This window comes from Salmo salar, chromosome 10, assembly GCF_965601325.2.
Source record: "Salmo salar chromosome 10, fSalSal1, whole genome shotgun sequence".
In the NCBI taxonomy this organism is placed as follows: domain Eukaryota; kingdom Metazoa; phylum Chordata; class Actinopteri; order Salmoniformes; family Salmonidae; genus Salmo; species Salmo salar.
The window spans coordinates 14,266,953-14,287,932 of NC_138300.1; the positions used below are offsets into that span (position 1 = coordinate 14,266,953).

At 44.1% G+C, this 20,980-nt stretch overlaps 3 protein-coding genes across 3 annotated transcripts in view; 2 read left to right on the forward strand and 1 right to left on the reverse strand.

Moving 5' to 3' along the window:
- The first annotated feature begins 1,983 nt into the window (after positions 1-1,983).
- Positions 1,984-5,528, forward strand: LOC106574035 (uncharacterized). Its single transcript, XM_082956726.1, has 5 exons — positions 1,984-2,286; positions 4,085-4,184; positions 4,285-4,421; positions 4,627-4,902; positions 5,001-5,528. The coding sequence occupies exons 2-5, from the start codon at positions 4,087-4,089 to the stop codon at positions 5,078-5,080; spliced, it is 591 nt and encodes a 196-aa protein (XP_082812852.1). The 5' UTR covers positions 1,984-2,286; positions 4,085-4,086; the 3' UTR covers positions 5,081-5,528.
- A 3,673-nt stretch (positions 5,529-9,201) lies between these two features.
- LOC106613552 (SUN domain-containing protein 2) lies at positions 9,202-13,498 on the forward strand. Its single transcript, XM_082956727.1, has 6 exons — positions 9,202-9,323; positions 11,682-11,814; positions 12,069-12,401; positions 12,539-12,709; positions 12,872-12,961; positions 13,097-13,498. The coding sequence occupies exons 1-6, from the start codon at positions 9,250-9,252 to the stop codon at positions 13,217-13,219; spliced, it is 924 nt and encodes a 307-aa protein (XP_082812853.1). The 5' UTR covers positions 9,202-9,249; the 3' UTR covers positions 13,220-13,498.
- Positions 13,499-19,139: 5,641 nt separating this feature from the next.
- si:ch211-221n20.8 (uncharacterized) overlaps positions 19,140-20,980 on the reverse strand; it is a 40,617-nt gene continuing 38,776 nt past the window's right edge. The window contains exons 18-22 of the mRNA XM_014215930.3: positions 20,465-20,560; positions 20,264-20,365; positions 20,009-20,114; positions 19,750-19,866; positions 19,140-19,562 (exon numbers count right to left, since the gene is read on the reverse strand). Of these exons, the coding sequence (XP_014071405.3) occupies positions 19,484-19,562; positions 19,750-19,866; positions 20,009-20,114; positions 20,264-20,365; positions 20,465-20,560 (500 nt within the window). The 3' untranslated portion in view covers positions 19,140-19,483. The remainder of the gene's footprint in view (positions 19,563-19,749; positions 19,867-20,008; positions 20,115-20,263; positions 20,366-20,464; positions 20,561-20,980) is intronic.

The window sequence follows — 20,980 nt, forward strand, 5'->3', positions numbered from 1 at the left end:
AAGCCATGAGGTCGAAGGAATTGTCCGTAGAGCTCCGAGACAGGATTGTATCGACGCACAGATCTGGGGAAGGGTACCAAAAAATGTGTGTACCATTGAAGAACACAATGGCCTCCATCATTCTTAAATGGAAGAAGTTTGGAACCACCAAGACTCTTTCTAGAGCTGGCCGTACAGCCAAGCTGAGCAATCGGGGGAGAAGGGCCTTGGTCAGGGAGGTGACCAAGAACCTGATGGTCACTCTGACAGAGCTCTAGAGTTCCTCTGTGGAGATGGAACTCATTGGCCTGAATGCCAAACATCACTTCTGGAGGAAACCTGGCACCATCCCTACGGTGAAGCATGGTGGTGGCAGCATCATGCTGTGGGGATGTTTTCAGTTGCAGGGACTGGGTGAATAGTCAGGATCGAGGGAAAGATGACCGGAGCAAAGTAGGAGAGGTCCTTGACGAAAACCAGCTCCAAGACTTGGGCCAAGGTTCCCATTCCAACAGGACAATGAACCTAAGCCCACAGCCAAGACAAGACGTGAGTGGCTTCGGGAACAAGTCTCTGAATGTCCTTGAGTGGCCCAGCCAGAGCCCGGACTTGAACATCTCTGGAGGGACCAGGAAATAGCTTTGCAGAGACGCTCCCCATCCAACATGACAGAGCTTGAGAGGATCAGCAGGGAATAATGGGGGAAACACCCCAAATACAGGTTTGCCAAGCTTGTAGCGTCATGTCCAAGAAGACTCGAGGCTGTAATCTCTGCCAAATGTGCTTCAACAAAGTAGCCTGAATACTTTGTATAATAAAGGGTCTGAATACTTATGTAAATGTGATATTTCAGTTGTTTATTTTTAATACATTTGCTTTGTCATTATGGAGTATTGTGTGTAGATTGATGAGGGGGGAAAAAAACAATTTGATCAATTTTAAAATAATATATATATACATATATATATATACATACTGTATATACACACACAGTGCATTCGGAATGTATTCAGACCCCTTCAATTTTTTCCAATTTTTTATATATATATATATTATATATATATATATATATATATATATGCTGCATATATAATGTATGTGTGTGTATATTTTTAACATAACATCTTATTTTCATATATTTGTTTTGCTGCCTAAGTCCCTGTAAGCCCCTGCATTAATCCGGCCCCACACATACAGCAGAGTTTACATTTCAGAGTAGTTCCGACTAGCACATGAACACTGCATACATCCTAACGAAGTAGCCTAGTCCCTTCCACATGTTACATCCTCAATAGGTATACTGTAGGAATACTGGGTATTTTGAAAATGAGCTAGTCAAGGCTATGTCTGACAATCACATTTGGAGAAAGGACTGTCCTCTCATGTTTTTCATTTTCTCCAAAAGGCCTATTCCCCCCCCAAAAAGTATTCGTTTTTCCTAAAGGGTAGGCCTACTGAACTCTTAAATATGTTAATACACAGACACTGCTGCTAGTTTGTGGTATACGGTATTATAATTTTGAAATAAATTCACAAACTCTTCATTGTGTGTATTTCTGCCTAGACCTGTGGACAAACGCCTGACGTCATAATCAACTGATTATGACTTCAAGCGTCACACTGAATTGCGTGAATAAAATTAAAAACACAACATAACATACATGTAACATAACACAATATCAAGTGAAGTATAGATATTGTTGGTGCAACAACCCAAGCCAGGTATCTACTTGACTGAGGAGATTGTACAAGATTACGGTAATATTTTCTAAATGTGATGTCCCTGATTTTACATGGGCATGTCTCACACTTTTGATCAATTCATTTTAACTTGCAAGATTCAATGGGAAAATTGCCACGATGATTAATCGATCAAGAGAAATTCGGGAAAACTGTAGCTGACACGATATTACCACAGGGTGGCGCACATTGTTCTGTTTTCTGTTGGAACGGTGAGAAGCCAACAGGCAAGCGTGTTTTGCCACTTCTGACCCGCCGACTCCTCCTCTTCCAAGCTGTCAGTACAGCAACCTTCATGTAGCTGTCCATGTAGTAACTGTTGATGTGTCACGATCCGTTTGCTTTGTACTAGTAAATACCGCATCGGATTGTATTTGTTTGTAAAAGTGTTACGAAGAGAAAAAAACAAAGTGGTTGGCTCATTATTACCCCCCGTTCTGCCGATAGGTTAGTGGTTGGAAATGTATTGGGCTGCACGGTTGCAACTGGCCAAGTTATCTTTCAAATTGGAAGTGGTTTGACAGCTCGCTGCCTATGCCTTGCCCACGAAGGCGCCCCAACAACGTGGTAAGTCAGGACAAATATCTCCGTTTGTTTACACCAACTTTGTTTATGCACTTTTAATTTGTACTACACTAGCTATGCTGTGAACTCATGATGTGCTGTAAGCTTACTAGTTAGCAAGCAGATTAAGGACTCCCCCCCCCCCCCCCCCCTCTTTTGTTGATGATGCGTTTGTTTATGTCCGGATAGACAGCGTCTGATAAGGTCCAGCAGTAGTTAGTCGATAAAATGTAGCTGGTTATCTAGCTAGCTATGTTGCTGGTTGGAACGAAGCTAGGAAAGACTAAATATTTCCACTTGTCAAGAGGACTTGTGACGGTAATAACCATCTCGCAAGCTGCTATAGCCGATATAAGCATTGTTTTGTAAACTGAGCCATGAAATCTTATTAGATTTTGTACACAGAACCAAATATTTAAAAACTTTGCCAAAATATGTACAAGCGATGCATTCATGGATGTTGTTTCTCAGTATGCGTGTCGTTATATGTCTGTATGCGTGTGGTGGTCTCTTTTACCCGGCTTTATGCCAGTAGTCATCCTATCTATGCCATCAATGGCTTCCCCGTTCTACCCCACCCTGAACACAGAGCCCCTCACTTTCAAACCCTCACTCTCTCCGCTGTAGGTCACCTAGGAGGAACATCATTCAATGTACTTATTAGGATCAGCTTCAAGTTATGGCAACACATTCACGTGTTTGTTCGTGTCTTTAGTATCAGTGTCCTTTTCAGTGGAATAGAGGAGATTTGAGAGCATTACAGTACAATATGTTCCACTCTCAGTGAAGATAAAGGTTATTGCATACCCAGAGGAAGGTAATAGGGCTGGGAATTACAAAGGGACCTCACAATACGTTTTTTTTTGCTATTTCAAATGGTCACCCATATTGATCACGCCATACCTGGCTACCACAAGGATTGTTGAAGAACAGGGTGCACACTGTTTTGGGGAAACATGTCCTTCAGTACAAACTGTCACACAATGTAGGCTAGTAAAACGTTTTGAACTTTAATGAACTGAATGCACACCCTGGCTCTATCCCACTTGGTCTGTCAGTAACCATGGAAATTAACACACACTGTCCGGCCTACTAGCGACCTAAGCAACCTAAACTTGTTACTGTAGTTGTTAAACCTGGTGAATAGTGTGAGTCAGCTTCCTTTTCGCTGTCAACTCTGTCCTCTGAATGTGCATATCACTCACACAGATACACGCTCTGGCTTCCTGTCTCTGTGAACATACAAACACACGTCATCTCACTCCGCACGTGCCTTTCCCTGTATTTGACCTTCTCCGCAGTACTTGTCTGCTAATTCTAATCAGTGTTAGCCCTGTTTGGAAGTTGAAGTTCATTCCCACACAGCCTGGCTTTGTATGCTGTCTGAGTAAAATGGATTTGGTAGCTCTAGCCTTTTCATGTGACTATACCAATGTTACCTGTGTTGTATTCCGTCCTACACAAGATCTACCGAGAAACCTTTTTATTGCACACTGTACCACACTGTAACACACACTCCCACCCGTTGTACCAGCAGTGTGAGGTGCTAGGGAGTAACTGGATTAGAGATTATACAGGAGAGCATCTGCCAGAGAGCAATTTTTTTTTTAAACTCTGTGTTAACAACTTTTATTTGACCGTTACTGTAAATAAAGTCCTAGTGAGAAGACCTATAAACCAAGTGAATGTTACAAAGTGTGCTATTATTGAAATGTGTGTGAGTGATTCCTCCAATTAAATCGGCTTGTCACACAGTAGCCTATATGTGGCATTGGCACTTCTCTGTTTCTCTCTCTGTCAGACATGTCGCGGCGCAGTATGAGGCTGGTTTTAGGGGGATACTACCACCAGTCATCAGACGATGATGAGTCCTCAGTTTCCTACAGGGAGAGCCCCGTGAGGTGTGTTTGTGTTTCATGTTTTACCGTATAGCCTAATACAGTAGGCCTGACAAAGTTGCTTTAACAAAGCCCTTTCTCTCGCTTTCTCTTTCTCTCTCAGGGTTTTTACTAAGAGGAAGACAGGTGGTCGTAAAGTGGCGGCCTCTCGTACCTCCAGCCGGGCCAACAGCGTGGCTAGCACCGCTAGCAGCAAGGGTAGTACAGTGGAGCCACCCATCAATGCTGAGGACTACATTGGTACGGTTCACACCACTTCCTGCATCCGCAGTCCTATTGACACTCACTCAGTTACTTTCATTGTCTAGGCCTATACTGTATACTCTGTACAGTATAGCTTTGTATTGCAGCTGCCTCTTTGTCTATGGTTATAGTTAGCTATTATGGCTATTCAAAACTAACCGTCTGACTCTCTCTCTTTGTCCCCGCACCCCCTGTCCTTCAGGGGTCTCAAGCTTGGTTCAGAGGAGGAAGACCTTCCAGGAACCTCCGGCCCCAGCTCCCAGCCTGAACCTGGCTCCCAGCCCCAGGGGCTTCTCGTCCTGCCAGACCGGACTGAACCAGGCCCAGAGCCATAGCAGCGCCATAGACAGCTCTGGTTACTCCTCTTCAGAGGCAAGACGTTACAGAGGATACTCTGGAGACTCCTCCTTAGGCGAACAAAGGGTTAGCGCCAGCCAGAGATCTGGCACTAACAGGACAAGTGCTAGTGCCAGCTGGAGTGAGTACTGTGTGTGTGTGTGCTAGCGTAGCATTAGCTGGTCTCTATGCTTGTAGCTTGTTTGTTAGCATTAGCTTTATCTCTGTCTCCTCCTGTAGCCCCTCCGTTTATCCCGGCCAATGTGGGGAAGGCCATTCTAATTGCCATCCTCCTCATACTCTTGACCTTCGGTGAGTGACATCACGCCACAGAATCAGACAGTCTATAGTTCTATAGAACTTCCATGAAAAGAACCAACAGCACTGTTACTTTATTGGTGCCAGCAGTACATTGTCCACAGATGACATGCCTAACCATAGTACTTACTGACAATTTAAATAACAGAAGTACAACACACACACACCCATTGTTGACGAGCAAAAATGTTCTAAATGTTTTCTGTGTAGCCTGTCCTGTATGATAATGTGCTCCTTAGTGTATTCAAGTCTATTCTACCCCTCTCTGCTAGGCTGCTGGCACCTTGCCCCCTTGGTATGGGCCACCCTGACTTCAGCCCTGAATGCTATCACTATGACCCTGCACCGACCAGTCATCACCCCGACTCCGCCACCTGACTTCACTACGCCACCTGTCTTCACTCCGCCTGTCAAGGCTATGGTAGGATCTGATAGGACCACATACCCGCCAATCATCTATCATCTTTCTCTTGATTTGGAAGGATGCTGCATTGACGCTCTGCATGTGTAACCTACTCCTGGATTGTACAGATAAAAGCTTGTTTGTTGCAACTCCTTCTGCAGGATGGAGCATCGGTATTTCATTCTGCTCTGGAAGCCAAGATGAACACCATCCTGGTAAGAGGGACAGAGAGAGAATGCACAAACTATAGTTCATTTGGGTGTATTAATTTTGGCTGAACTGACTTGTGCTTCGTGTTCTCCCGCAGACAGAAATAGAAACACTTAAGAAGAAGGACCACCAGCAGAAATGTGTTACCGAGGTGAGTACTCTACAGTGGTGGTTCCCAAACTTTTTATACTCCCGTACTCCTTCAAACATTCAACCTCTAGCTGCGCACCCCCTCTAGCACCAGGGTCAGCGCACTCTCAAATATTTTTTGTTGTTGCCATCATTGTAAGCCTGCCACACACACACACACTATACGATACATTTATTAAACATAAGAATGAGTGAGAGTTTTTGTCACAACCCGGCTCATAATATTATAATAATCAATCATTTTGCTCTTTATTTAGCCATCTTACATATACAACTTTATTTGTTCATTAAAAATTGTGAATAACTCACTACAGGTTAATGAGAAGGGTGTGCTTGAAAGGATGCACATAGCTCTGCATTGAAGAGAGTCTCAGTCTTATCATTTTCTACACACAGTCTGTGCTTGTATTTAGTTTTCATGCTAGTGAGGTCAGAGAATCCACTCTCACATAGATACATGGTTGCAAAGGGCATCAGTGTCTTAACAGCGCGATTTGCCAAGGCAGGATACTCTGAGCGCAGCCCAATCCAGAAATCTGGCAGTGGCTTCTGATTAAATAACATTTTCACAGAACCGCTTGTTGCAATTTCGATGAGGCTCTCTTTTTTCAGATATCGGTAAGTGGACTGGAGGCAGGGCATGAAAGGGATAACGAATCCAGTTGTTTGTGTCATTCGTTTCGGGAAAGTACCTGCATAATTGCGCACCCAACACACTCAGGTGCTTCGCTATATCACATTTGACATTGTCCGTAAGCTTGAGTTCATTTTCACCCAAAAAATCATACAATGATGAAAAGACCTGTGTGTTGTCCTTGTTAATGCAGACAGAGAAGAGCTCCATCTTCTTAATCATAGCCTCAATTTTGTCCCGCACGTTGAATATAGTTGCGGAGAGTTCCTGTAATCGGCAAGTAGCCTAGTGGTTAGAGCATTGGGCCAGTAACCAAAAGGTTGCTGGATCGAATCCCCGAGCTGACAAGGTAAAAATCTGTCGTTCTGCCCCTGAACAAGGCAGTTAACCCACTGTTCCCCGGTAGGCCGTCATTGTAAATAAGAATTTGTTCTTAACTGACTTGCCTAGTTAAATAAAATAATCCTAGATTTAGATCATTCAGGCGAGAAAAACCTCACCCAGATAGGCCAGTCGTGTGAGAAACTCGTCGTCAGACAAGTGAAAATTATGGTCAGTAAAGTAAACTTTAAGCTCGTCTCTCAATTTAAAAAAAACCGTGTCAATCGTTTGCCCCTTGATAACCAGCGCACTTCTGTATGTTGTAAAAGCGTTACATGGTTGCTGCCCATGACATTGCATAGTGCAGAAAATACACAAGAGTTCAGGGGCCTTGCTTTAACAAAGTTAACCATTTTCAATGTAGTGTCCAAAAAGTCTTTCAAGCTGTCAGGCATTCCCTTGGCAGCAAGAGCCTCTCGGTGGATGCTGCAGTGTACCCAAATGGCGTTGGGAGCAACTGCTTGCACGCGCGTTACCACTCCACTATGTCTCCCTGTCATTGCTTTTGCACCATCAGTACAGATACCAACACATCTTGACCACCAAAGTCCATTTGATGTCACAAAGCTGTCCAGTACTACAATATCCTCTCCTGTTGTTCTGGTTTCCAGTGGTTTGCAGAAGAGGATGTCTTCCTTAATTGACCCCCCATAAACGTAACAGACATATACCAGGAGCTGTGCCCGGCCCGCCACATCTGTTCACTCATCCAGCTGTAACGCATAGAATTCACTGGCTTGTATGCGAAGCAGTAATTGTTTCAAAACATCTCCTGCCATGTCACTGATGTGTTGTTTGATGGAGATATTGTCTGTATAGTTTTTTGGGCCTTTTCCCCCACCATTGTCCCAGCCATATCCACGGCAGCAGGAAGAATGAAGTCCTCTACAATAGTATGGGGTTTGCCTGTCCTAGCCACTCGGTAGCTCACCATATGAGACGCTTTTAGCCCATTCTTATTAATGGTATCTGTTGCTTTTATACAATTGAAGTTGGAAGTTTACATACATATTAGCCAAATACATTTAAACTTCCTGACATTTAATCCTACTAAAAATGTCTTGTCTTAGGTCAGTTAGGATTATTATTTTTATATATTTTGTGTATTTTACCCCCTTTTTCTCTCCAATTTCATTCTTGTCTCATCGCTGCAACTCCCCAACGGGCTTAGGAGGCGAAGTTCGAGTCATGCGTCCTCCAAAAACATGACCCGCCAATCTGCGTTTCTTAACACCCGCCCGCTTAACCCGGAAGCCAACAGTGTCGGAGGAAACACTGTTCAACTGACAACCGAGGTCAGACTGCAGGCACCCGGCCCACGACAAAGAGTCGCTAGAGTGCGATGAGCCAAGTGAAGCCTTCCCGGCAAAACCATCCTCTAACGTGGACAACGCTGGGCTAATTGTGCTGGGCTATGGGACTCCCGATCACGGCCAGTTGTGATACAGGGATCGAACCCGGGTCTGTAGTGATGCCTCTAGCACTGTGATGCTGTGCCTGAGACTGCTGCAGCCCTCGGGAGGCCCGGATTTTTAATGGAAATTCCAAAGCCTAAAATGGTGAACATTCAATTGAAAAACAGAAAATATTCCTTTGTCTCTGATCGGGTCCACATTGGGTAGATATCAATAGGAAATAAATATGCAATAATAAAACATTTCAGTTCAGCTGCAGAGCTGTCTGACGATATAATTTTACTAGTTCTTCAAAGTAGATTAGGCATACTTTCACGAACTTTCTCTCTCTTTCGTCCTTATGTACATTCCTCTCATGCGGTCTGTGTGTATCTAACCTAACGTAGCAGATGTAAAAGTGTATAATGTCCAGAGGTCTGTATATAATAACGAGATGCTCATGTCTCTGCTCTTACATTGGGAGTCGTTGTCTCAAATGAGGAAAGGCAGGCGACAAGCTGAGGTCCAAAATAAGCCCATGGAAATGCATTGAGCTTATTTTGGACAGATTCTGGCGAGAGTGAAACCTTTCACTTTGCCTCTTCCTCTCTGTCTGAGGTGGAAAAAAACTGGTGCAATGGGTTATGGACATTGAAGTTAATTACCACATTTCTGCGCTGAACTAGGTTGAATATTTGCTTAATGAAAACTACAACTCCCTTCATTCAGTCCAGCGTCCCACATGGTTCTTGACTTGATTTATTTCGTGAATGATTTGATTTCTCTAGAGAAATGGTGCGTTGGGCTCACAAAAAAACCCAGAACTAAATGGAATTCAAGTACTTGAACCGATGTCGGTCAATTAGTTGTTTAATAACCGAAAAAAATTCTATGTTGGTTAATCGCACTAGTTTCATTTCCAGGGTTTTATACTATAGCAGTGTTGTATATTTATGTACAGGGTTGAGATGTGGTCTTTGTGCTTGTCTATCCCAACAGATGGTAGAGAGACTACAGACAGACTTGACAGATGTGAGGACAGACATTAGGAATGTGAGAGTGAGAGTGGACAGGTGAGTGTTTTTTAAAATGTATTTAGTTATTTAACTAAGAAGGTCAATTAAGAACAAATTCTTATATTACAATGACGTCGTGGGCCAATTGTACACCACCCTATGGGACTCCCGATCACGGCCGGTTGTGATATAGCCCAGGATCGAACCAGGGTCTGTAGTGATGCCTTTAGCACTGAGATGCAGTGCCTTAGATTGCTCCACCACTCGGGAGCCAGCCCCATTCAGAAACTACCCCTAGCTCCTTACCCATGCTCCCTAGGCAGATTTGAAAGGATTTAAGACATTGGTTAATAGGAAAAGTATAAGACAATCTAACATCCCAAACTAGCCAGCAGTATACCACCCTGCATCCCACTGCTGGCTTGCTTCTGAAGCTAAGCAGGGTTGGTCCTGGTCATTCCCTAGATGGGAGACCAGATACTGCTGGAAGTGGTGTTGGAGGGCCAGTAGGAGGCACTCTTTACTCAGGTCTATAAAAAATATCCCAATGCCCCAGGGCAGTGATTGGGGATACTGCCCTGTGTAGGGTGCTGTCTTTTGGATGGGATGTTAGACGGGTGTCCTGACTCTCTGAGGTCATTAAAGATCCCATGGCACTTATCGTAAGAGCAGGGGTGTTAACCCTGGTGTCCTGGCTAAATTCCCAATCATCACGGTCACCTAATCATCCCCAGCTTACAATTGTCTCATTCATCCCCCTTCTCTCCCCTGTAACTATTCCCCAGGTCGTTGCTATAAATGAGAATGTGTTCTCAGTCAACTTACCTGGTAAAATAAACAAAACGGTTAGATTTGGGGGGGAGGATAAAACATCTGTTTCTCACTAAATAGACAAAGTTATATTATAAACTCAGCAAAAAAAAGAAACGTCCCTTTTTCAGGACCATGTCTTTCAAAGATAATTCGTAAAAATCCAAATAACTTCACAGATCTTCATTGTAAAGGGTTTAAACACGGTTTCCCATGCTTGTTCAATGAACCATTAATGAACATGCACCTGTGGAATGGTCGTTAAGACACTAACAGCTTACAGACGGTATGCAATTAAGATCACAGTTATGAAAACTTAGGACACTAAAGAGGTCTTTCTACTGACTCTGAAAAACATCAAAAGAAAGATGCCCAGGGTCCCTGCTCATATGCCTGAATGTGCCTTTGGCATGCTACAAGGAGGCATGAGGACTGCAGATGTGGCCAGGGCAATAAATTGAAATGTCCTTACTGTGAGACGCCTAAGACAGCGCTACAGGGAAACAGGACGGACAGCTGTTCGTCCTCGCAGTGGCAAGACACGTAACAACACCTGCACAGGATCGGTACATCCGAACATCACACCTGCGGGACAGGTACAGGATGGCAACAACAACTGCCCGAGTTACACCAGGAATGTACAATCCCTCCATCAGTGCTCAGACTGTCCGCAATAGGCTGAGAGAGGCTGGACTGAGGACTTGTAGGCCTGTTGTAAGGCAGGTCCTCACCAGACATGACCGGCAACAACGTCGCCTTAGGGGTACAAACCTACCGTCGCTGGACCAGACAGGACTGGCAAAAAGTGCTCTTCAACTGACGAGTCGCGGTTTTGTCTCACCAGGGGAGATGGTCGGATTCGCGTTTATCGTCGAGGGAATGAGCGTTACACCGAGGCCTGTACTCTGGAGCGGGATCGATTTGGAGGTGGAGGGTCCATCATGGTCTGGGACGGTGTGTCACAGCATCATCGGACTGAGCTTGTCATTGCAGGAAATCTCAACGCTGTGCGTTACAGGGAAGACTTACTCCTCCCTCATGTGGTACCCTTCCTGCAGGCTCATCCTGACATGACCCTCCAGCATGACAATGCCACCAGTCATAGTGCTCGTTCTGTGCGTGATTTCCTGCAAGACAGGAATGTCAGTGTTCTGCCATGGCCAGCGAAGAGCCCGGATCTCAATCCCATTGAGCACGTCTGCGACCTGTTGGATCGGAGGGTTAGGGCTAGGGCCATTCCCCCCAGAAATGTCTGGAAACTTGCAGGCGCCTTGGTGGAAGAGTGGGGTAACATCTCACAGCAAGAACTGGCACATCTGGTGCAGTCCATGAGGCGGAGATGCACTGCGGAACTTAATGCAGCTGGTGGCCACACCAGATACTTTTGATTTTGACCCCCCCCCCCTTTGTTCAGGGACACATTATTCAATTTATGTTAGTCACATGTCTGTGGAACTTGTTCAGTTTATGTCTCAGTTGTTGAATCTTGTTATATTCATACAAATATTTACACATGTTAAGTTTGCTGACAATAAAAGCAGTTGACAGTGAGAGGACGTTTCTTCTTTTGCTGAGTTTATTTTAATTGATTCTATTCTATTGTAGTGTGGATCCTTTGGATTGGGAACGACGTTTGAGCCAGCAGACAGCCGGCTTCTTCAGTCAGGTAGACGACCTCAAGGAGCAACACACACACATCAGCGGGAGAGTCGCTGCCCTGGAGGACCAGACTGCCACGGTAATGTACACACCCACAAACAGGTACACAAACCCGGTCAAATTTGTAGCACTGAACTTATCCAGAGCCACGTATGTGTGCTGAATAACTGAAATATGAATGGCACCCTATTGAAGTCCAAAATGGCACCCTATTCCCTACATAGTGCCCTGGTCAAAAGTACTGCACTTATAGGGAATGGGTGCCATTTTTGGACTCCGACAACGTGAATGATGAGCCTTCCTAACCTAATAGATATGGTGCCTGTTGTGTAGCTGCAGCAACAGGTCTACTCTGTCCAGAACCAGCCTCCCCCAGAGCCCAGCCCCACCAAAGCCAACGCACACCTGACCACCGAGCTCAAAGAGGCCATGGCCAAATGGCTGCACGAGAATGTGCCCCAGAATGAGCCACGGATCGTGAAAGAGATTGTGAAGGACTGCAGTCCTCCATTGGCCGACAGGATGCCGGACTTTGCCTTAGAGTCCCAAGGTGCCAGCATTGTGAGCACCCGGTGTTCCGAGACGTACCGCACCCGCTCGGCATGTGTGACCTTCCTGGGTATACCTCTCTGGTACCCCTCTGAGAGCCCCCGCACCGTTATCCAGGTACCTCCTTTCTAGCTCTTTTTCTGTTCTTTCTTTGTTGTTTGTTGCCACCATGTCAATAGGAATCTCCACTCTCCTTTTCTCTCTTGCATTTTATAATCGAACTAAACGTGAACCTCACCTGTCCCGCCCCTCAGGGCCAGCCTGTGCAGGCTGGGAAGTGTTGGGCGTTCCACGGTGCGCAGGGCACCTTAGTCATCGCCCTGTCTCATCCCGCTCACATCACCCACATCACCCTGGAACACCTGCCTGTATCCACCGCCCCCACCGGACGCATCAACAGCGCCCCCAAGGCCTTCTCTGTCTATGTGAGTGACCTCTAACACCTGACCTAACTGTGATACCGTGACCCCCCCTATTCCATGTAGAATCTTCTGTTGTACATTTCCCACCGAGATGTCTGGAGCAGTACGCTAAGGACTGGTTTCTCCCTTAAAAGATTTCACTCGTCTATTTCTCTCTCTGTGCAGGGTATGTCCACCGAGACAGAAGACGGCACCTTCCTGGGAACCTTCACTTATGACCAGCATGGAGAGCCAATCCAAACCTTCCAACTGCCCGTGAGTCGCGTCATTCAAACTTAGTCAGGGTTAGGCTAGCTAGGTTTAACTTTTGGGGCTTGCTATAGCTGAAATCTGCCACACTCAGTTGAGTTTCTCATGCTAACTCTTTATCCTTCCTGTTCTCTCTCTCAGAACCCTACCAGGGCCATCTATCGCTATGTGGAGCTGCGCGTTCTGAGTAACTGGGGTCACCTAAAGTACACGTGCGTGTACCGCTTCCGTGTTCACGGACACATGGCCCCATCCTCCACATGAGAAGGGTCCACCATCTACCCCAACCGCAGACCTCAGAGAGGCTACGCTTTCATGGTCCGTCAACATCATGACGGAACAGTCTAAATAAATCCCTCTATTTTGCAGAATCAGGGTGGTTTCATTCACTGGCTTCTGTCTAATGCGAGGTTAGAGGTCAAAGATCTATAGTGATTTTTTTTTTGTGCTGACCTGGTGGGAGTGAGGGGGATGGGTTTTTCTGAGGTTGAAGTTTGTGTGCGTGTGTTTTTGAGCATGGATTTTTTTGTTTGCATTTTGTCTGGCCACAGCAGACAGACATTTCAGATTTGTACCTTGAAGGTGTGTGTATAACAGTCCTGCCTGTGTTACTGGACTCTTATTCAGTTATTTAGTTTTTTTATTTTATTTGTATCTTATACAAAAGTTGAATTATGTTGAGAAAGAACGTTGTTGAATGTATATTTTGCAAGTATCAAGATGTATTGTTAATATATTTTATTGCGCTAAGGATGTAATGTTGTTGCAAATTATTATTTTCTGTTGCTCTGAATGACTTCAGAGTCATTCAGAGTCCAAAAAGTTTTGAAGTACCTTGCCAATAGGCATCCTATTGAAGGATGTATGATATGATTTGAGATACAGGCGTTTCCGTTTCCTTACACAATAATACCAAATAGAAAGCAATAGGCAGGCACACACCATGAGCATTGTCTTTACTCAAAAACGCATCTTAGTTTACATGGCTTGTCACATTTATTTATTTAAAGTTAGTCTTTTAACATTTTGCCTCTTTTTTTAACAATTCAAATCATTTTGATAGTAGTGAAAGCGCATCCAGGCAATTTTCCAAATGCAAGGTACAAATCATAGAAAAGAAATGCTTATTTATTTTGTCTTGAGTAACTCTTTCCTCTCAAAAGCAATGAGGCCATTTCAATGTCAGTGAGTCCAAATGTCAGGGTTTCTACTTCCAAACATTTGTAAATGGTACAAAAATAACCTACTCATTGCTATTGTATGATTTAAATAATCAGAATGTTTTTAGGAGTCTTATGTAACTTTTTTTACATTTACAGTATTATTGATTTTAACATTTGCAGTAGTGGTACAGACTAACAAAAGACGGATTGTAAGAAAATACTAATATGAGAAAATAATATGATTTGCTATCAATAGCGTTTTGATCTGAAGTTACAACTCCGGGTCAATTTCTGTTTACTTATGTTCTGTTGAATCGGACAAAGAATGTCTCCGTAGGAATGCAATTAAATTCCTGAAATGACTGGCAATGTAGAAATAATGTGTATGACACCTTTCTACTCTTTTTTTTTGTTGTATGTTATTTTTATGCAATAGTTATTTGAAAGCGAGGCATCTTAACAGGTATTTCAGATATTTAGAATTGGGTTTTCAAAGAAAATACTTAGCTAGGTGTGTGTTCAATTGGCACAAGACAGGATCTTTTTTTTTTTTTTTAAACAGTACGAGTAAAACATTTTGGTAGTACCTGAACTTGTCCCATAAAAAAAATGCTCAACATTTTGCTACATTGTGCTCAACGGAACACGGCCCAGGTGAACATAATAGTCATATTTATTTTATTTAATCATGTGCATATCATACATCATTTAATTAGGGTCATTGTATTTTTTTTTATTTATCTTTAATCAGTGGTCCAACTTTTATTTCATTGATTTGTTATTGAGGATGCATCAATATTGTAGCATGTAATTAATGCAGGCTAATATAATGAGACAGCAGAAGTCTTCCCTTCGACTGTTATAGCCGGGGTGCTGGCCTGTGGTAGAATAAGGTTAAGAGTGACATTGAGGTGACTAATAAAACTTTACTTTTGCTTTTACCTCCTGATTATTTTCACTGCAATCGCTCAGCAATTCGATGCATTCATTGATTATATATACACATTTTGAAAATATTATATTTTATTTTGTTCTAGTTAAGTACTATGGTGCTTAGGTTTTATACACACCATCGCCTTAAATCACATGGAGTTATGTCACTATACTCTCTGAAATGTGCACTTGTTCACTTTCTATCAGGGATTGCTTTAAAAAAAGGGTAATCTGGAATTGTTACATCCATTTTTGGACTTTAAAATTAACTAGATGGTCCCAGCTAACCATAATGATATATATTTTTTCACTGATGGTGTTGATAGTGTCCATGTGCTTGTGTGTCCTGACAGTTATTTTTAATAAAGTTCTAAAAACCTGTTTTTGCTTTGTCATTATGAGGTATTGTGTGTAGGTTGATGAGGGGAAAAAATGATTTAATACATTTTAGAATAAGGCTGTAACGTAACAAAATGTTGAAAAAGGGGTCTGAATAATTTCATAATGCACTGTAGTCCTAGTTTTGTTGAATAGGAAATACATCATATTTTGTATCATATTTGTACTGTGTACTTGTGTCCTTGAAAGTGACTACACCTCAGCAATTTATAACTATAAAGTTGAGATTTTAACTAGCATTACTAGTTATTGTTTATGGCCTGCTCATGATAAATAATTACTTTGGGGATTACTTCGATTACATTTAATAAGAAGTGAAAGCCCTGTAACCTTATTGGACCCTGATCCAATGATTGACAGGAGTGATGACCAATAGGACTGAGTTTTCACCAATAACATTATTACCAGGGTGGCTGTATGGATATAGTTTCTCTGTAAAGTTGCAGCCAATGAAAGAGTAGATATCAGACCTGGCCTCCACATTATAGAAAGAGACCTGACCCTCCTCATGAGCCACAAACACCCCCAATTTCTGAGGCTTCTCATCCAGAAAGAGGTGAATAACGGGAGTGGTAAAGGCCTCATATTTATCCCTATTCCTCAGTCCCACATTCCAGTATCCATCCAGTCAACACAAACTCCTTCCTGTTGATGGACTCTCTGGCCACTTAACTCCCAGGAAGTTTCTCCCCCCCCCCCCCCCCCCCACTTCTAAATTAAACCTCTTTGGGTTGTCAGGGAGATTCTGTGTTCTGCTTCCAATCTCACTTGTTTCCTGTCCTCGGGCATGATGAGTTGAAGATTTGCTGTATCAGGGTCCAGAGTCACAGCCACTGCATCCTCTTCAGCTATTTATGTATTTATTGTCTCCTCCAGTTGAGACAGCTCTCACCATACACAGCTTACTGTAAACACTGATCTCATACCAGCCCTTGGTAAGTGTAGGGAGGTACAGGGATAGGGAGCTTTGGTGGAGGTGGTTATCAGTATGCGAGAGCTGCTTCAGGTCAGTGTGTCTCCTACATAGATCAGTGATTCCCTGCTCCAGCTCTTTAGTCAGCTCTAAATCCCGTTTCTCGGCTGCTTCCTGCCACTCGCGGGGCGAATGTGGCCCGCGAGTGGTTTTCTGAGAAAATGATCATTTTTTTGAATTTTCCTTGTTGGACATAAAAGACTGTAACATTACCAGAAAATCACCTTCAAGTGATTTACATTTTGTATGTCTGTTCCCAAGTATTCCCACACATAATAGAGACACATGATTAGGGCTGTTACGGTGACAGTATTACCGGCAGTCACCAGCTCTGATTAGCTCTGATGCTGCTGCTGGTCATCAAAAATCTAATCAAACACTTCATGAGAGCCCATCACAACTAAAGTGGCCAAATAACTTCTTAAAATGAAGCGCATTAATCAACTTTACAACTGGTGTAGAGCCTAACTGGCATACACACACTAAGCAGCGACTGAGTTTCAAGTTTGGGGAAGATCATTTTCTCCATAAATATGCACTTTTATAATAAAAGCATTACATGCATAATGGCATTTGCGGTCACTTTTGAGAACGGCGGTTTCCCGCTAATTTATGGCATTTTGGAACATTTGCGCTTATAGCCTACTGCTGTGTGCGCATTGCTGCGCTGATAATGTGAAGAAATAGCCTAATAGTTGTGTCCCCGATGTGTCTGTCTTCACTTGTAGCCTGTGAGAAAGACCTGATCATATGACGGGCATTGGCTAATAATAATTGAGCTACCTGAGTGAGCCATGTGAGTGAGAGGTGCTTCGGCGCACGCAGCCGGGAAAGGCATAGATTTTATTTTTTTTTGGGGGGGGGGGGGCATTACAGCCACACAATGGGAATGCCATCGGGAAATTCAAGGCATTATCAAGTGCTTGTCAAATTGTGAATGAGAGACTAATGAAGTGTGTGCAGCCTGCACAAATAACAAAGCAGAGCTCATGCCTTTCAAGCGACTTTTTTCAAATCATCATTAGAGTCGCATGATGCATATGATGTCATGACTGTCCTGTGAGGTTCAGAATGGGTCAGATCAGACTGGCAGGGGTGACAGTAACCAGGTCTCACTCTCTCTCTCACTCTCGCCCACGGGGGGGGGGGGGGGGGGGGGGTTCTGGATGGTCAACAGTTCACACCTTGATGGAAATTACAGGAGAAGGAGACTTTCTTTCCCCCTCCCATATTTAACCCAAGGAATGTTCTTTGTTAACAGACATTTTCCCGCCGAAACTCTAACATAGTCAAACGTGAATACTGGAACAATAATTCTAACATAAGAATGTGGGGAGTGGTCAGTTGGGAGCTATATATTGGTTTTTATTTTGTGATGTCATAAAAATTGTATGGATGAAATACTGTAACTTGGAAAGTATATCCCCTTTATCAGTCAAGTTTCCATCCAATACGTTGTAAAAAAATGACATTATTTTTGTTAGGAATGTGATTTTAGGAGTTATAGGAGATAACTTGCAATCATATCCTTCGCACAGTAAGTAGCCATGCCACGAGTGAGGTCAGAAGAGCGTGTCAGCCCGATGGAACTTTCCTTTTCGACCAGAGTGCTTAAAAAAGCCTGGTTAAGAATGAACATTTCAGACCAGAACATTGCCAGGTTGCAGCTGTGCGTGTGGACCATGTTCATTCCTTAGTGATGTGGACACCCGAGGAACTTGAAGCTCTCGACCCGCTCCACAACAGTCTTGTCAATGTGGATGGGGGCATGCTCGGCCCTCCGTTTCCTGTAGTCCACGATCAGCTCCTTTGTCTTGCTGACAGTTAGGGAGATATTGTTGTCCTGGCACCACACTGCCAGGTCATTGACCTCTCTATAGGCGGTCTCATCGTCGTCGGTGATCTGGCCTAACACCGTCGTGTCGTCAGCACGTCGTGGGTGAACAGAGAGTACAGGAGAGGACTAAGCACACACTCCTGAGATGCCCCCGTGTTGAGGGTCAGCGTGACGGAGGTGTTGTTGCATACCCTCAGCGCCTGGGGGCGCCCCGTCAGGAAGTCCAGGATCCAGTTGCAGAGGGAGGTGTTCAATCCCAGGGTCCTGAGTTTAGTGAAGAGCTTGGAGGGCACTATGGTGTTGAACACTGAGCTGTAGTCAATGAACAGCATTCTTACATACTGTAGGTGTTCCTCCTGTCCAGGTGGGAGAGGGCAGTGTAGAGTGCAATAGAGATTACGTCGTCTGTGGATCTGTTGGGGCGGTATGCGAATTGGAGTGGGTCCAGCGTGTCTGGGATTATGGTGTTGTTGTGAGCCATGACCAGCCTTTCAAAGCTTTTCATGGCTACAGCTGTGAGCGCTAGTCATTTAGACAGGTTACCTTGGCCGAGTTGTGTCTGTTGTTCAGGCTAACATGTTCCCACCTGATCTCGCCTCCTCCCACCCGCCTTTCCAGAAAAACCCTTTGACCTGACCAGAAAATAATAAAAACCTCTATTGATAGTTGATTTTGATTGTTTCTTCTGGATTGATCATGTATTAAAGCCATGGCTGTAATGCCTCTGTTTCTCTTAGCATTAAAAAAAGTTACTTCTTTGTATTTTACTGTTACCGTGTCTTGTGCTAGAAACTTTTTTAAGCTTCGGAAGAATAAAGAAAAAGAAGCAGTATTGTATATCTCAATAATCCAATAATAAGAATAATCCAAAGGCAATAATCCAACTAAATGTTTTACTAACGTCCAGCTGCCATACAGGAGCATTAAAAACAACATATAAAAATGAAAATGTTCCATTTCGAGGACATAGCTCATGGAAAAGAGGTTTGGGATATTGCATAAACTACAGTGCAGACACTGAGGAAATTTGAGACATGTCCGGTGTTGGCTCGTTTGGTCAATGTTTGGGGTCAGCTCATGAGTATGACCTCTATTGGTTGATTTTCCTATTGAGTTGTGAATCAAATAGCCTCTTATCACAAGTGTCTTTTTTTACCATTCACAGAGACCATGTGTGTGGAGCTTCCCAGGGGATGTGGGGTCTTGGTAACCAGGGCAACAGTTCATCTCCCATTCTTCTCGGGACATTGGACCCTATAGCCCACCCTGTAAGCTTGCAGATACACACGCGCCTGGTTGATCCTGCAACCACAGAGAACAGTCAGACTGAGGGATAGTGTGTATAGTGCAGTATGTCTGAGTGATGGTTTGGTTGTGTGTTATATAAAGGAGTGAGTGAGTGAGTGAGTGAGTGAGTGAGTGAGTGAGCGAGTGAGCGAGCGAGCGTGCGTGCATGTGTCCATGTGTCTACGTGTGTGAGATCTGTCACCTGTACTTGGTGCAGAGCTGAACTCCCAGGGGTCCACAGCGGTCAACGTAACTCTCCCTCACACCCTTCCTGACGGCACGGGCCATACTGACCACAGTAGTGACCACAGGACACGTCCTGATCAACACACACAAACAAACAGAGAAAAACTCAGGCCGGGATTCATTCAAAGGCGTGCTGCAGCGCTGCGCACTACACTGCCGACAAATAAGGAATGCCGTGCAGCTTGTTGGTGCTGGGTTGGCTGGTTGGTACTCACAGCCTCTCACAGCGGATCCCGGCCGTGCCCTCTGGACAGGTGCACTTGTTGTGAGGACTACAGGTGGCACCGTGTTGACAAGGGGGCACACAGGGGGTGGTCACCGCTACAGACACAACACACACATCTAGATGTATTATTCTCACGCAGAGTCACCTGCGTCATACTGTACAAGCACATTAACACACACATCCCTGTCTGTCTTTCACACGCAGGCATGTGCACGCACGTGCACACACTTACACACACACTCACCTGTCTCACAGAGACTCCCAGTAAAGTCACTGGCACAACGACATCTGTTGAGGCCCACACACACGCCACCATTTTTACAGGGCTTTTGGCACTGCACAGGCTCTGGGTGGAAAACACACACAGTGAGTGATGCCTTCACATTGTAGTACTGAGATACAGTACTATCACCACTAGAGGGAAGCATATCCTTATCTTATTTACCTATCTGGCAGCGAGCGCCTTGCCACCCTCCGACACACGTGCATTTGTTGACATCTACACACCTCCCTCCGTTCTGACAGGCTGGTGTGCACAGAGCTAGAACACACACACACACACACACACACACACACACACACACACACACACACACACACACACACACACACACACGTCACACACATATATATGTAAAATGTGTGACTGTAAGTAGCTTTGGATAAAAGCGTCTGCTAAATGGCATATTATTATTATATTATTATACTGTATATTTGTGGCACGGAATTTTTTTTAACAAAATATAGCACGTTACAAACAATGTTCCCTCTAAACTGCACAGAGAAGCACAAGACTGAACTTCACTCAACTTTCAAGAGTTCTCCCTCTTAGTTAACACTACCAACGTTTCAACACAATATTAGCCACTTTCAATACAATATACCCGAAACAAAACAAACTATGCAAGACTTAGTATGCAAAACGAACTATGTAAGTACTTTTGTTGTAGGCAGACGGCAT